Raw genomic sequence first — 14176 nt, forward strand, 5'->3', positions numbered from 1 at the left:
CGCAACCCACATACATGCCCAGTCCTTCCCCTATTATTTTTTGATTTTTCTTACCGATTTCACCCTCAGGACCCCTTCGATGATGGAGAAGATGAGGTACATGAGCCCCACGCCCACAACACGGTTCAGGAGGGCTCCCAAACGGGGTCTGGAGACGAAAAAAGCAGAGTTGGGTCGAGGTCAGTACTATCAATTAATTTCAAGATGGCAATAGTTTGGTCAACGATACTGATGCAGAGAAGGACCAGGAGACCCCTGTGCAAAGTGTAGTTTCTCATGAGAATGTCCCTGAAGGGTGTTGGGAAGATAGTGTGCTTCCTGAATTGTTACCAGAGAGTTCGCGGGATTTGGGGCTTGAAAACAACTGGGCACCTGGCCCAGCTGCAAAACTTAATGAGCAAATAGATAGGCGAGAGGAAATTAGTCAAAACAGACAGGCCGAACAGTGCCTTCGGCGTTCTGCCAGCCTCCGACAGAAAAAGATAAGGGGATCTCAAGTAATGCAAAACCAATTCCTGAGTGTTTGGAATAGCTTAATGAGGGGATAAAAGTTCCAAGTATGGGAAATATAGTCAGATGAAGCAACATTGGAATTAAATGTAGTTCTCATCCTTGTTTTATGGAAGCCTTGCTTGGAAGATTGTTGTCTAAGTATTTCTTGTTTTATGGTTTGGATTCTTAGATTTTATGAATGCCTACTCATACCTTGGATTAATGTTTCATAGAATCATAGAATCAAAGAGTTGGAAGAGACCTCATGGGCCATCCAGTCCAACCCCATTCTGCCAAGAAGCAGGAATATTGCATTCAAATCACCCCTGACAGATGGCCATCCAGCCTCTGTTTCAAAGCTTCCAAAGAAGGAGCCTCCACCACACTCTGGGGCAGAGAGTTCCACTGCTGAATGGCTCTCACAGTCAAGAAGTTCTTCCTCATGTTCAGATGGAATCTCCTCTCTTGTAGTTTGAAGCCATTGTTCCCTTGCGTCCTAGTCTCCAGGGAAGCAGAAAACAAGCTTGCTCCCTCCTCCCTGTGGCTTCCTCTCACATATTTATACATGGCCCTCATCATATCTCCTCTCATCCTTCTCTTCTTCAGGCTAAACATGCCCAGCTCCTTAAGCCGCTCCTCATAGGGCTTGTTCTCCAGTCCCTTGATAATATCATTCGCCCTCCTCTGGACACATTCCAGCTTGTCAATATCTCTCTTCAATTGTGGTGCCCAGAATTGGACACAATATTCCAGGTGTGGTCTAACCAAAGCGGAATAGAGCATGGGGAGCATGACTTCCCTGCATCTAGACACTATGCTCCTATTTCCTGCTTTCCTGAATTATATTTAGAGAAGTGTGGACTTTGTTTTTATGGACTTAGCTGAACTTTACCCTGGACTATTTTTGCTCCTGCTTATCTTCTAACCTAATTGGATTTACCTATTTCTTTAAAGTGCTTTTTACTTGCTGCTTTTTAATTAGCTTCAATAAAAGAATTGGGCTGTTGTAGGTTTTTTCGGGCTATATGGCTATGTTCTAGAGGCATTCTCTCCTGACGTTTCGCCCGTATCTATGGCAAGCATCATCAGAGGTTGTGAGGTCTGAATAAAATGATTGTTTTCCAATCAACGGTGTGGTCTTTACAGTCAGAGGGCTTTTCCTGTCCTGGCGTGCAAGAGATGCTATGATGTTCCCCTCTCACCCTGTGCAAAACTACCATTCTCTGTTTGGGAGACTCACTTGACAATGCCGTATCCCAGGCTGGCGATGATGACGAGCACTCGGGCCAACATCCGCTTCACGGCACACAAGACCTCGGCGAATATCACGGCCCCTTGAACTGGAAAACAACAACAACAACATATAATATGATATTATAATTATTGTAATATTACTAATAATATTACAATATACTGGTATAGTACAATATAGTAATATATAACACTGATATTGTACTATGCTAATAATATAATATATTCTATGTATATATATCTTGTAAGCCGCTCTGAGCCCCCTCCCCTGTCCCCGGTATTCCAGGGATTGGGAATTGTTACTTTTCTTTGGATTATAAATCATGTAGGGGATTGTTGTGTCACACGCCATATGACACTGCAGCAAACCAACCAGGCTTTGCAACTCTGCAAAGGTAAATATGGGTTCCTCCAGTTGAGTTTTAGGGGGACGGGGACCCCAAAATGAGCACATCACCTACCAGAGACTCCTTGGCTCTGGATGCTCTGGAACTCGGCGTAAAAGACGGCCTTCTCCAACATGCCCAGCAGGATGACGCCCCCGATCCAGAACTGGATGCGCAGGATGTCGCGCCAATAGCAGGCCAGGAGGACGAGCCACAGGACCCCGTAGAGGACGTAAACAATGCACATCACCATGTAGAACTGCCAGGGAAGGAAGGAGAGCGCTAAGTGTAAGCCATGGGCAAACTTTGGCCCTCTGGGTGTTTTGGACTTCAACTCCCACAATTCCTAACTGGCTGTTAGGAATTGTGGGAGTTGAAGTCCAAAACACCCGGAGGGCCGAAGTTTGCCCATGCCTACAATCAACTCATAATGGATATATCCACAGGAATTGTTTCACCCGGAAACTCACCACCATCAGAGGCCACTCGGAAGCCGAAATGTACTGGTGGACAGGATGCTTCATCTGGACGTCAACTGGAAGTAAAAATGGGGAAAGAGATATGTAGATGAAAGGAGAATTGAAGGGAAGGATGCAACTAAAGAAGCAGTTAGCCAATGTAAATACTAATTATTTTATTTATCACCCCAAAGGGGACTCAGAGCGGCTTACAAGATATATATACATACAATATATTATATTATTAGCATAGCACAATATCAGCATTATATATTACTATATTGTACTATACCATTGTACTGTAATATTATTAGTAATATAATAATATTAGTAATATAGTATAATATATCATATATATAATTATAATATTACATTATTACTTTAGTATTATATTGTATTACATTATAATACTATAAATATTATATATATACACAATATATTATATTATATTATATTATATTATATTATATTATTAGCATAACACAGGAGACAAGATGGAACTGTCTTCCTGGGACCCCTCTCTTCACTTAATTAACAATTAACAATAGTGTAGGAAGACTACAAGATATACATACATACAATATATTATATTATTAGCATAGCACAATATCAGCATTATATATTACCATATTGTACTATACCATTGTACTGTAATATTGTTAGTAATATAATAATATTAGTAATATAATATAACATAATAATATCATATTATTATTAGTCATTCCAGACTTAGGTTTACCCTGAGCGAGGGCCAGGTAATTGACCTTGGATGGCCGTATCCGGCCCTCGGGCCATCGTTTGAGGATCCCTGGTATAAACAATAGCATAAATGACTCATATGGGGTCTATTTGGGGACTTTTCAAGGGGAAACAATCCCAAAATAGACCTGTTGAGCCTGGGGGCTTGAGGAGCTGCCCTTTGCTATTCTATGGTCTAGTCTTTCAAAGTCAGGACTGCACAATTAAACAGCAAATAACACTTTCAAACCAGGAACAGAATTTTTTTCAAAACAGTGTTTGGATTGGGGGGGGGTCTTCCTAAACTATTGTTAATTGTTAATTAAGTGAAGAGAGGGGGGCTCAGGAAGACAGTTCCATCTTGTCTCCTGTGTTATGCTAATAATATAATATAATATAATATATTGTACATACATATAATATTTATAATATTATAATGTAATACAATATAATACTAAAATAATAATAATATGACATTACAATTATATATATATATTTAATATATATATGTATATATATTTTATATATATATATATATATATATATATATATATATATATATATATGATATATTATATTATATTATTTATTTATTTATTTACAGTTCTTATATTCCGCCCTTCTCACCCCACAGGGGACTCAGGGCGGATTACAGTAAACACATATATGGCAAACATTCAATGCCAGTTTGACAAACAACATTTAACAGACAAAGGCTATTTAACTTTTTTTTTTCTGGCCGCCAGGGGAGCTGCTGCTTTTCATCGTCCATCAACGACACCGATGAAGTTCTTCCGCATTCCACATTCCCCGGAGTCTTCTTTCTTTATGGCCTCATAAATTAGTTAAATTTAGCCTCCCACACAAGGTGGTGCCTTATTTTCCTACTTGACAGATGCAACTGTCTTTCGGGTTGCAAAGGTCAACAACGGGCTACACAATGGCTGGACACCCACTCCAGCCCGGGCTGGCTTCGAACTCATGACCTTTTGGTCAGAGTGATCTTAATGCAGCTGACACTCAGCCAGCTGCGCCACAATCCCGGTGTTGTTGTTAATTCGTTCAGTCGTCTCCGACTCTTCGTGACCTCATGGACCAGCCCACGCCAGAGCTCCCTGTCGGCCGTTACCACCCCCAGCTCCCTCAAGGTCAGTCCAGTCACTTCAAGGATGCCATCCATCCATCTTGCCCTTGGTCGGCCCCTCTTCCTTTTGCCTTCCACTTTCCCCAGCATCATTGTCTTCTCTAGGCTTTCCTGTCTCCTCATGATGTGACCAAAGTACTTCCACTTTGTCTCTAGTCTCCTTCCCTCCAGTGAGCAGTCGGGCTTTCTTTCCTGGAGGATGGACTGGTTGGATCTTCTCGCAGTCCAAGGCACTCTCAGCACTTTCCTCCAGCACCACAGCTCAAAAGCATCGATCTTCCTTCGCTCAGCCTTCCCTAAGGTCCAGCTCTCACATCCGTAGGTGACTACAGGGAAGACCATGGCTTTGACTAGGCAATGGATCTTGGTTGCCAGTCTGATGTCTCTACTCTTTACTATTTTATCCAGACTGGACATTGCTCTCCTCCCAAGAAGGAAGCGTCTCCTGATTTCCTGGCCACAGTCTGCATCTGCACTCATCTTTGCGCCTAGAAATACAAAGTCTGTCACGGCCTCCACGGTTTCTCCCTCTATTTTCCAGTTGTCAATCATTCTTGTTGCCATCATCTTGGTTTTTTTGACGTTTAGCTGCAACCCGGCTTTTGCGCTTTCTTCTTTCACCTTGATTAGAAGGCTCCTCGGCTCCTCCTCGCTTTCGGCCATCAGAGTGGTGTCATCTGCATACCTGAGGTTGTTAATGTTTCTTCCAGCCATTTTCACCCCAGCTTTGCATTCATCCAGCCCCGCACATCCTCGCATGATGTGTTCTGCATTCACGTTAAAAAGGTTGGGTGAGAGGATGCAGCCTTGCCGGACGCCTTTCCCAATCTTGAACCCGTCTCCTGTTCCGTGGTCAGTTCTGACTGTTGCTCCTTGGTCCTTGTACAGATTCCTCAGGAGAGAGGGAAGGGGGCTTGGGATGCCCATCCCACTAAGAACTTGCCACCATTTATGATGATCCACACAGTCAAAGGCTTTGGAATAGTCAATGAAGCAGAAGTAGATGTTTTTCTGAGACTCCCTGCCTTTCTCCATTCTCCAGCATCCGGATATTGGCAATTTGGTCTCTGGTTCCTCTGCCTTTTCTAAACCCAGCTTGAACATCTGGCAACTCTCGCTCCATGTATTGCTGGTATATATATAATATATATATTATATTACTAATATTATTATATTACTAATAATATTACAGTAAAATGATATAGTACAATATAGTAATATATAATGCTGATATTGTGCTGTGCTAATAATATAATATATTGCATGTATGTATATCTTGTAGTCTTCCTAAACTATTGTTAATTGTTAATTAAGTGAAGAGAGGGGTCCCAGGAAGACAGTTCTATCTTGCCCTCACTCAGGGTCAACCTAAGTCTGAAATTACTTGCAAGCACACAACAACAACAACAACAACAACAACAGCAATCGTATCTCATCGGCCAAAAGCAGGCCCACACTTCCCACTGAAATACTAATAAGCTTATATTTGCTAAAATTGTTCTTCATTTAAATCATTGTATTGTTTTAAAGTGTTTTTGCACTACAAATAAAACATGTGCAGTGTTCATAGGAATTAATTCATGTTTTTTTTCAAATTATAATCCGGCCCTCCAACAGTTTAAAAAGTTTGAGGACCCCTGGTTTACATGCTCCATTACCATGCTCTCTAATTAACCCTTTGATCACCCCATCAGTGTGTCACTCACTCGGGACTTCCCAGCTGGAACACTGGCTCTTGATGCTGAGGATGAAGACGTAGGGCCCGTCATCCCAAGTGGCAGCAATGGCCGATGGCTGGAAAGCAAACACAAATCCCGGGTCAGCCAAGGAGCTGCGTTATAGCTGACTAGCTGTACCCGCCACGCGTTGCTGTGGCCAACCTTCCCCCTATCTCCCTTTCTTTCCCTCCTTCCTTCGCTCCCTGTTTCCTTCCTTCCTTCCTTCCTGTCTTTCCTTCTCTCCTTCCTTCCTTCTCTATCGCTTTCCTTCCTTCCCCCTTTTTCTTTCTCTTCTGCTGTCTCTCTTTTCTTCCTTCTCTCTTTCCTCCTTTCTTTCCCTCCCTCTTTCTCTACATTTTATCCCCTTCCTTCGCTCCCTCTTTCCTTCCTTCTTCCTTTTTCTCTTCTGCAGTCTGTCTTTTCTTCCTTCTCTCTTTCCATCTTTCCTTCCCTCCCTCTTTCTCTACATCTTCCCCCCCTTCCTTCGCTCCTTCTTTCCTTCCTTCTTTCCCTTTTTTCTTTCCTTCTCTCCTTCCTTCTTTCTCTAACTTTCCTTCCTCCCCCTTTTTCTTTCCCTCCCTCTTTCTCTCCTTTCTTCCTTTTCTACCTCATTCCTTCCTTCCTTCTTTCTTTCCCTCCCTCTTTCTCTCCTGTCGGGGGTGATTTGAATGCAATATTCCTGCTTCTTGGCAGAATGGGGTTGGACTGGATGGCCCAGGAGGTCTCTTCCAACTCTTGGATTCTATGATTCTATGATTCTTCCTTGACAGATTAGAAGGGGGCGTGGCTTGGAGGTAACGTGAGGAGGGAGGAGGGGAGGGGGGATGGGTTTAGAAGGGGGCGTGGCTTGGAGGTAACGTGAGGAGGGAGGAGGGGAGGGGGGATGGGTTTAGAAGGGGGCGTGACTTGGAGGTAACGTGAGGAGGGTAAGAGGGAGAAGGGGAGGGGGGATGGGGGCGCACACGCGTGCGTGTGTGCCGCGCCAGGGGGGTGAGGGGGCGTGCGCGCGTGCGTGTGCCGTGCCGGAGGGGGGAGAGGGGGTGCGCGTGCGTGTGTGTGCCGCGCCGGGGGGTGTGAGGGGGCACGCGCGCGCGTGTGTGCGTGTGTGTGTGTGCCGCGCCGGAGGAGAGAGAGGGGGCGCGTGCGCGCGCAGCGCGTGCCGCGCCGGGGGGGGTGAGGGGGCACGTGCGTGCGTGTGTGTGCGTGTGTGCCGCGCCGGAGGGGGGAGAGGGGGCGCGTGCGCGCGTGTGTGTGTGCCGCGCCGGGAGGGTTGGGGGCGTGCGCGCGTGTGTGTGCCGCGCCGGGGGGGAGAGGGGGCACGCGCGCGTGTGTGTGTGCCGTGCCGGGAAGTGAGGGGCCGTGCACACGCGCGCGCGTGTGTGTGCCGCGCCGGGGGGGAGGGGGAGGGGCCATGTGTGTGCGTGTGCCAGGGAGTTTGCGCCAGTGCGCATGCTCAGTTGTTTTGCTGGTTTTTGTGGTTGTTGTTGTGTGGTTTTGATTTCTGAGTGGATTAGTTTGTACCTAGTGGGTTGTCCTTGGGGCATGGCAATTTTGGTAGAGTTGTGTGGAGGGGTTTTAGAGTTTTGTTTCCTCGTTGGACGCCAGTAGGAAATTTATATATATAGATGACTTATGCTAGACGGGGGATTGTAGGCATGGCAATCCCGGTTTCTTCCCCAAATTTGACCTGAAACTATAGAATCGTAGAGTTCGAAGAGACCACATGGGCTCCCTAGTCCAACCCCCTGCCATGAAGGAAAAGCACAATCAAAGCATTCCCAACAGATGGCCATCCCGCCTCTGTTCAAAAGCTCCCAAGAAAGGAGCTTCCACTGCACTCTGAGGCAGAGAGTTCCACTGCTGAACAGATCTTCTTACAGTCAGGAAGTTCTTCCTAATAGGCCTGGACAATGCATGATTCTAATGTACTTACAAAACTAAAGTTCTGGTGATGAAAATTTCAAAACTCTAACAAAACTCTCAAAATTTCATTATAAATGGCAGTTCCTAATTGATTCTGTCATAAAAATGGCCAATAATGAAATAATAATAAAATTTTGCAAGTTTTGTTAGAGTTCTGAAATTTGGTGAAAATTTCAAAACTCTAACAAAACTCTCAAAATTTCATTATAAATGGCAGTTCCTAAATTGGTTCTGTCATAAAAATGGCCAATAATGAAATAATTTTGAAAGTTTTGTTAAGAGTTCTGAAATTTTCAGAACTCTAAATTTTGGTGGAAATTTCAAAACTCTAACAAAACTCTCAAAATTTCATTATAAATGGCAGTTCCTAATTGGTTCTGTCATAAAAATCGCCAATAATGAAATAATAATTAAATTTTGAAAGTTTTGTTCTGAAATTTTCAGAACTCTAAATTTTTGGTGGAAATTTCAAAACTCTAACAAAACTCTCAAAATTTCATTATAAATGGCATTTCCTAATTGGTTCTGTCATAAAAATCGCCAATAATGAAATAATAATTAAATTTTGAAAGGTTTGTTCTGAAATTTTCAGAACTCTAAATTTTTGGTGAAAATTTCAAAACTCTAACAAAACTCTCAAAATTTCATCATAAATGGCAGTTCCTAATTGGTTCTGTCATAAAAATCGTGAATAATGAAATAATAATGAAATTTTAAAAGTTTTGTTAGAGTGGAAATTTTCCGGACTCTAAATTTTAGTGAAAATTTCAAAACTCTAACAAAACTCTCAAAATTTCATTATAAATGGCAGTTCCTAATTGGTTCTGTCATAAAAATCGTCAATAATGAAATAATAATTAAATTTTCAAAGTTTTGTTAGAGTTCTGAAATTTTCAGAACTCTAAATTTTTGGTGAAAATTTCAAAACTCTAACAAAACTCTCAAAATGTCATTATAAATGGCAGTTCCTAATTGGTTCTGTCATAAAAATCGCCAATAATGAAATAATAATTAAATTTTGAAAGTTTTGTTAGAGTTCTGAAATTTTCAGAACTCTAAATTTTTGGTGAAAATTTCAAAACTCTAACAAAACTCTCAAAATGTCATTATAAATGGCAGTTCCTAATTGGTTCTGTCATAAAAATGGCCAATAATGAAATAATAATGAAATTTTGAAAGTTTTGTTAGAGTGCTGAAATTTTCCGGACTCTAAATTTTAGTGAAAAATTCAAAACTCTAACAAAACTCTCAAAATTTCATTATAAATGGCAGTTCCTAATTGGTTCTGTCATAAAAATCGCCAATAATGAAATAATAATTCAATTTTGAAAGTTTTGTTCTGAAATTTTCAGAACTCTAAATTTTTGGTGGAAATTTCAAAACTCTAACAAAACTCTCAAAATTTCATTATAAATGGCAGTTTCTAATTGATTCTGTCATAAAAATTGCCAATAATGAAATAATAATGAAATTTTGAAAGTTTTGTTAGAGTTCTGAAATTTTCAGAACTCTAAATTTTTGGTGAAAATTTCAAAACTCTAACAAAACTCTCAAAATTTCATTATAAATGGCAGTTCCTAATTGGTTCTGTCATAAAAATCGCGAATAATGAAATAATAATGAAATTTTGAAAGTTTTGTTAGAGTTCTGAAATTTTCAGAACTTTAAATTTTTGGTGAAAATTTCAAAACTCTAACAAAACTCTCAAAATTTCATTATAAATGGCAGTTCCTAATTGGTTCTGTCATAAAAATCGCGAATAATGAAATAATTTTGAAAGTTTTGTTAAGAGTTCTGAAATTTTCAGAACTCTAAATTTTGGTGGAAATTTCAAAACTCTAACAAACCTCTCAAAATTTCATTATAAATGGCAGTTCCTAATTGGTTCTGTCATAAAAATCGCCAATAATGAAATAATAATTAAATTTTGAAAGTTTTGTTAGAGTTCTGAAATTTTCACCACCAGAACTTTGAGATCTAATTGAGATCTAATTTCCAGGACCGTAGAAAACAAGCCTGCTCCCTCTTCCTTATGGCATCCCTTCAGATATTTATAATGGCCCTCATCACGTCTCTCCTCAACCTTCTCTTCTGCAAGATAAACAGACCCAGCTCTTCAAGCCACTCCTCATAGGGATTCATGGTCTCCAGACCTATGATCATTTTAGTTGCCCTCTTCTTCTGGACACCTTCCAGCTTAGAGTCAATATCTCTTTTGAACGGTGGTGGCCAGAAGTGGACACTATGTGATTCCAGGTAAAAAGGTCTGACCAAAGCAGAATCAAAGGCACTTTGATTAACATTTGATGGCCTGGCAGTTGTTTGGTGTGGCTTGTTAGTGCCTGGGACAATCTTTTGTTGAGAGGTGATTAGATGTCCCTGCCTGCTTCCTCTCTGTTGTTGTGCTGTTGTAATTTTAGAGTTTTTTTAATACTGGTAGCCAGATTTTGTTCATTTTCATGGTTTCTTCCTTTCTGTTGAAATTGTCCACATGCTTGTGGATTTCAATGGCTTCTCCGTGTAGCCTGACATGGTGGTTGTTGGAGTGGTCCAGCATTTCTATGCTCTCAAATAATATGCTGTGTCCAGGTTGGTTCATCAGGTGCTCTGCTATGGCTGTAGAGTTTTAAAAACTCTAAAATTACAACAGCAAAACAACAGAGAGGAAACAACCAGGGACAGCTAATCACCTCTGAGGAAAAGATTGCCCCAGGCACTAACAAGCCACACCAAACAACTGCCAGGCCATCAAATCCTAATCAAGGTGGTCAGTTGAAACATTCCCACCTAGTTCCAGCAGACAAGAGTCCTTTGTCCCACCCTGGTCATTCCACAGATATATAAACCCTTTTTCCTACTTCCAACAGACCTCACTATCTCTGAGGATGCTTGCCATAGATGCAGGCGAAACATCAGGAGAGAATGCCTCTAGAACATGGCCTTACAGCCCAAAAAAAACCTCCAACAACCCATTGATAAGCATGGGTTGCTGTGAGTATTTTGGGCTGAATGGCCATATTCCTGAAGCATTCTCTCCTGACGTTTCACCCACATCTATGGCAGGCATCCTCACAACTTCTGTGGATGCCTGTCATAGAGGTGGGTGAAACGTCGGGAGAGAATGCTTCTGGAATATGGCCAGACAGCATGGAAAACTCACGGCAACCCAGTGATTCCGGCCATGAAAGCCTTTGACAACACATTCATGAAGGTTTACATGCCCTGTAAACCTTCATTAATAAAGTTGTTGAACAGGATTAGGTCTAGGATCAAAACTTGCAGCATTTATTTCCAGGATGAAGAAGAAACACTGGGGAGAAGCATCCTTTGGGTTCGGTTGCTTAACCAATTACAGACTCACTTCACAATAGCACTGCTTAGCCTATAAACAAACTGCTATCTGGTGGGAAAGTAAAAAAAGAATGCTTTCCTTTTGGTTTTGGGTTCTGGAAAGAGTTTATAATGATTCATAGGAGATAGTTGCCTCAGTTGAGTCAATGTTGTTATTTTATCACGGTCTTACTTTCAAGTGCTCTGAGTTACATGTACTAAGTTTTTGTCAAGCTTAGGTTTTGCCTATGGGGTTTTCCTGCTGTTTTGTTTGATGGTTTCAAGTGCCTTGCTTCATGGATTTCGATGTAATAATGCACCCTTTTAAGTTAATTGATTATCTTGGATTTTGGATTTTTACTGTTTTGCTATTTTTTACTGCATTGCCTACATATATTCTACAGTAAACTGCTAAAAAGAATGCTTTCCTTTTGGTTTTTTGTACTGGAAAGGGTTTATGATTCATGGGAGGCAGTTGCCTCAGTTGAGTCTATGTTGTTATTTTATCACGGTCTTGCTTTCAAGTGCTCTGAGTTCCATGTACGGAGTTTTTGCCTATGGGATATTCCTGCTTTGTTTAATGGTTTCAAGCTGTTTGATGGTTTCAAGTAACTTGCTTCGTGGATTTCTATGTACTAATGCACCTGGCTTCCCTTTTAAGCTAATTGATTACCTTGGATTTTGGACTTTTACTGTTTTGCTATTTTTTACTGCTTTGCCTACATATATTCTACAATAAACTGCTAAAAAAGAATGCTTTCCTTTTGGTTTTGGGTTCTGGAAAGAGTTTATAATGATTCATAGGAGATAGTTGCCTCAGTTGAGTCAATGTTGTTATTTTATCACGGTCTTACTTTCAAGTGCTATGAGTTTCATGTACTAAGTTTTTGTCAAGCTTAGGTTTTGCCTATGGGGTTTTCCTGCTGTTTTGTTTGATGGTTTCAAGTGCCTTGCTTCATGGATTTAGATGTAATAATGCACCCTTTTAAGTTAATTGATTATCTTGGATTTTGGATTTTTACTGTTTTGCTATTTTTTACTGCATTGCCTACATATATTCTACAATAAACTGCTAAAAAGAATGCTTTCCTTTTGGTTTTGGGTTCTGGAAAGAGTTTATAATGATTCATAGGAGATAGTTGCCTCAGTTGAGTCAATGTTGTTATTTTATCACGGTCTTACTTTCAAGTGCTATGAGTTTCATGTACCAAGTTTTTGTCAAGCTTAGGTTTTGCCTATGGGGTTTTCCTGCTGTTTTGTTTGATGGTTTCAAGTGCCTTGCTTCATGGATTTCGGTGTAATAATGCACCCTTTTAAGTTAATTGATTATCTTGGATTTTGGATTTTTACTGTTTTGCTATTTTTTACTGCATTGCCTACATATATTCTACAATAAACTGCTAAAAAGAATGCTTTCTTTTCGGTTTTTTGTACTGGAAAGGGTTTATGATTCACTAGCTGTGCCCTGCCACGCGTTGCTGTGGCCTTTAGTAAGAGTTTTGAAGTCTCTGCCTGGCCTCTCTTCCTTCCTTCACTCGCCCTCTTTCCCTCTTTCTCTCTCTCACACTCCTTCCTTTCCCCTCTTTCTCTCTCTCTCTCTCTCTCTCTGGCATCCCTCCTTCCTCCCCCTTCTTTATGCTTGTGTGTAAACTTGAGTATCTTCTGTTGGTCATGGGGGTTCAGTGTGGCATGTTTGCCCCAATTCTGTCGTTGGTGGGGTTCAGGATGCTCTTTGAGTGTTGGTGAACTCTGAATCCCAGTGACTACAACTCCCAAATGTCAAGGTCTATTTCCCTCAAACTCCATCTGTGTGGATATTTGGGCGTATTTGGTCCGGATCCATCATTGTGTCTTCAAAGTCGCCCCCTCCCTTCTTCCCACCCCTTCCCTCCCTGAGTCACTCCTTCCCTCCTCTCACCCCCTCCGGAAAGACACGCCCCCTCCCTTCGCCCCACCCCTTCCCTCCCTTCGCCCCACCCCTTCCCTCCCTGATTGACTACTGGAAGGAAAGGGGTGGGGCGAAGGGAGGGGGCGTGTCTTTCCGGAGGGGGTGGGAGGAGGGAAGGAGTGACTCAGGGAGGGAAGGGGTGGGGAGAAGGGAGGGGGCGACTTTGAAGACACGCCCCCTCCCTTCGCCCCACCCCTTTCCTTCCAGGAGTGTCTCAGGGAGGGAAGGGGTGGGGCGAAGGGAGGGGGCGTGTCTTTCCAGTGGGGATGCGGCGCGGCGAGGCTTGGAGTGTGCGGAGCGGGGCTTGGAGGCAGCATGGGAGGAGTAAGATGAAGGAGGGGGTGGAGGGAAGGGGGCGGGGGGAAGTTGCGTTGTTTGTGTGTGTGTGTGTGTGCCGTGGGGAAGTGCGGTGACGTGTTTGCGCTGGGCGGGGCGAGGGAGGGAGGGAAGTGCGTTGGCCGTTCGGCCATGTGTGCGCGCGCGCTGGGGACTTTGCGCCAGTGCGCATGCTCAGTTGTTTTGCCGCTTTTTCTGTGTGTGGTTGTGTTGTTTTGATTTCTGACTGGATTAGTTTGTACCTAGTGGGTTGTCCTTGGGGCATGGCAATTTTGGTGGAGTTTTGTGGAGGGGTTTTAAGAGTTTTGCTTCCCCCGTTGGATGCCAGTAGGAAATTTATAGATATAGATGGGAGGCAGTTGCCTCAGTTGAGTCAACGTTGTTATTTTATCACGGTCTTGCTTTCAAGTGCTCTGAGTTCCATGTACCGAGTTTTTGCCTATGGGATATTC

The 14176-nt window shown here is 42.3% G+C and overlaps 1 protein-coding gene across 2 annotated transcripts in view; it reads right to left on the reverse strand.

Annotated features, from left to right (window-relative positions):
• Positions 1–14176, reverse strand: part of LOC132781380 (transmembrane protein 87A-like) — a 55872-nt gene that overhangs the window by 20354 nt on the left and 21342 nt on the right. For both annotated transcript variants that reach the window (XM_067461056.1, XM_067461055.1), the window contains exons 7-11: positions 6176–6263; positions 2600–2664; positions 2205–2388; positions 1733–1832; positions 55–148 (exon numbers count right to left, since the gene is read on the reverse strand). In XM_067461056.1, the coding sequence (XP_067317157.1) occupies positions 55–148; positions 1733–1832; positions 2205–2388; positions 2600–2664; positions 6176–6263 (531 nt within the window). The remainder of the gene's footprint in view (positions 1–54; positions 149–1732; positions 1833–2204; positions 2389–2599; positions 2665–6175; positions 6264–14176) is intronic.

Source organism: Anolis sagrei, chromosome X (genome assembly GCF_037176765.1).
Source record: "Anolis sagrei isolate rAnoSag1 chromosome X, rAnoSag1.mat, whole genome shotgun sequence".
Taxonomy (NCBI): Eukaryota; Metazoa; Chordata; class Lepidosauria; order Squamata; family Dactyloidae; genus Anolis; species Anolis sagrei.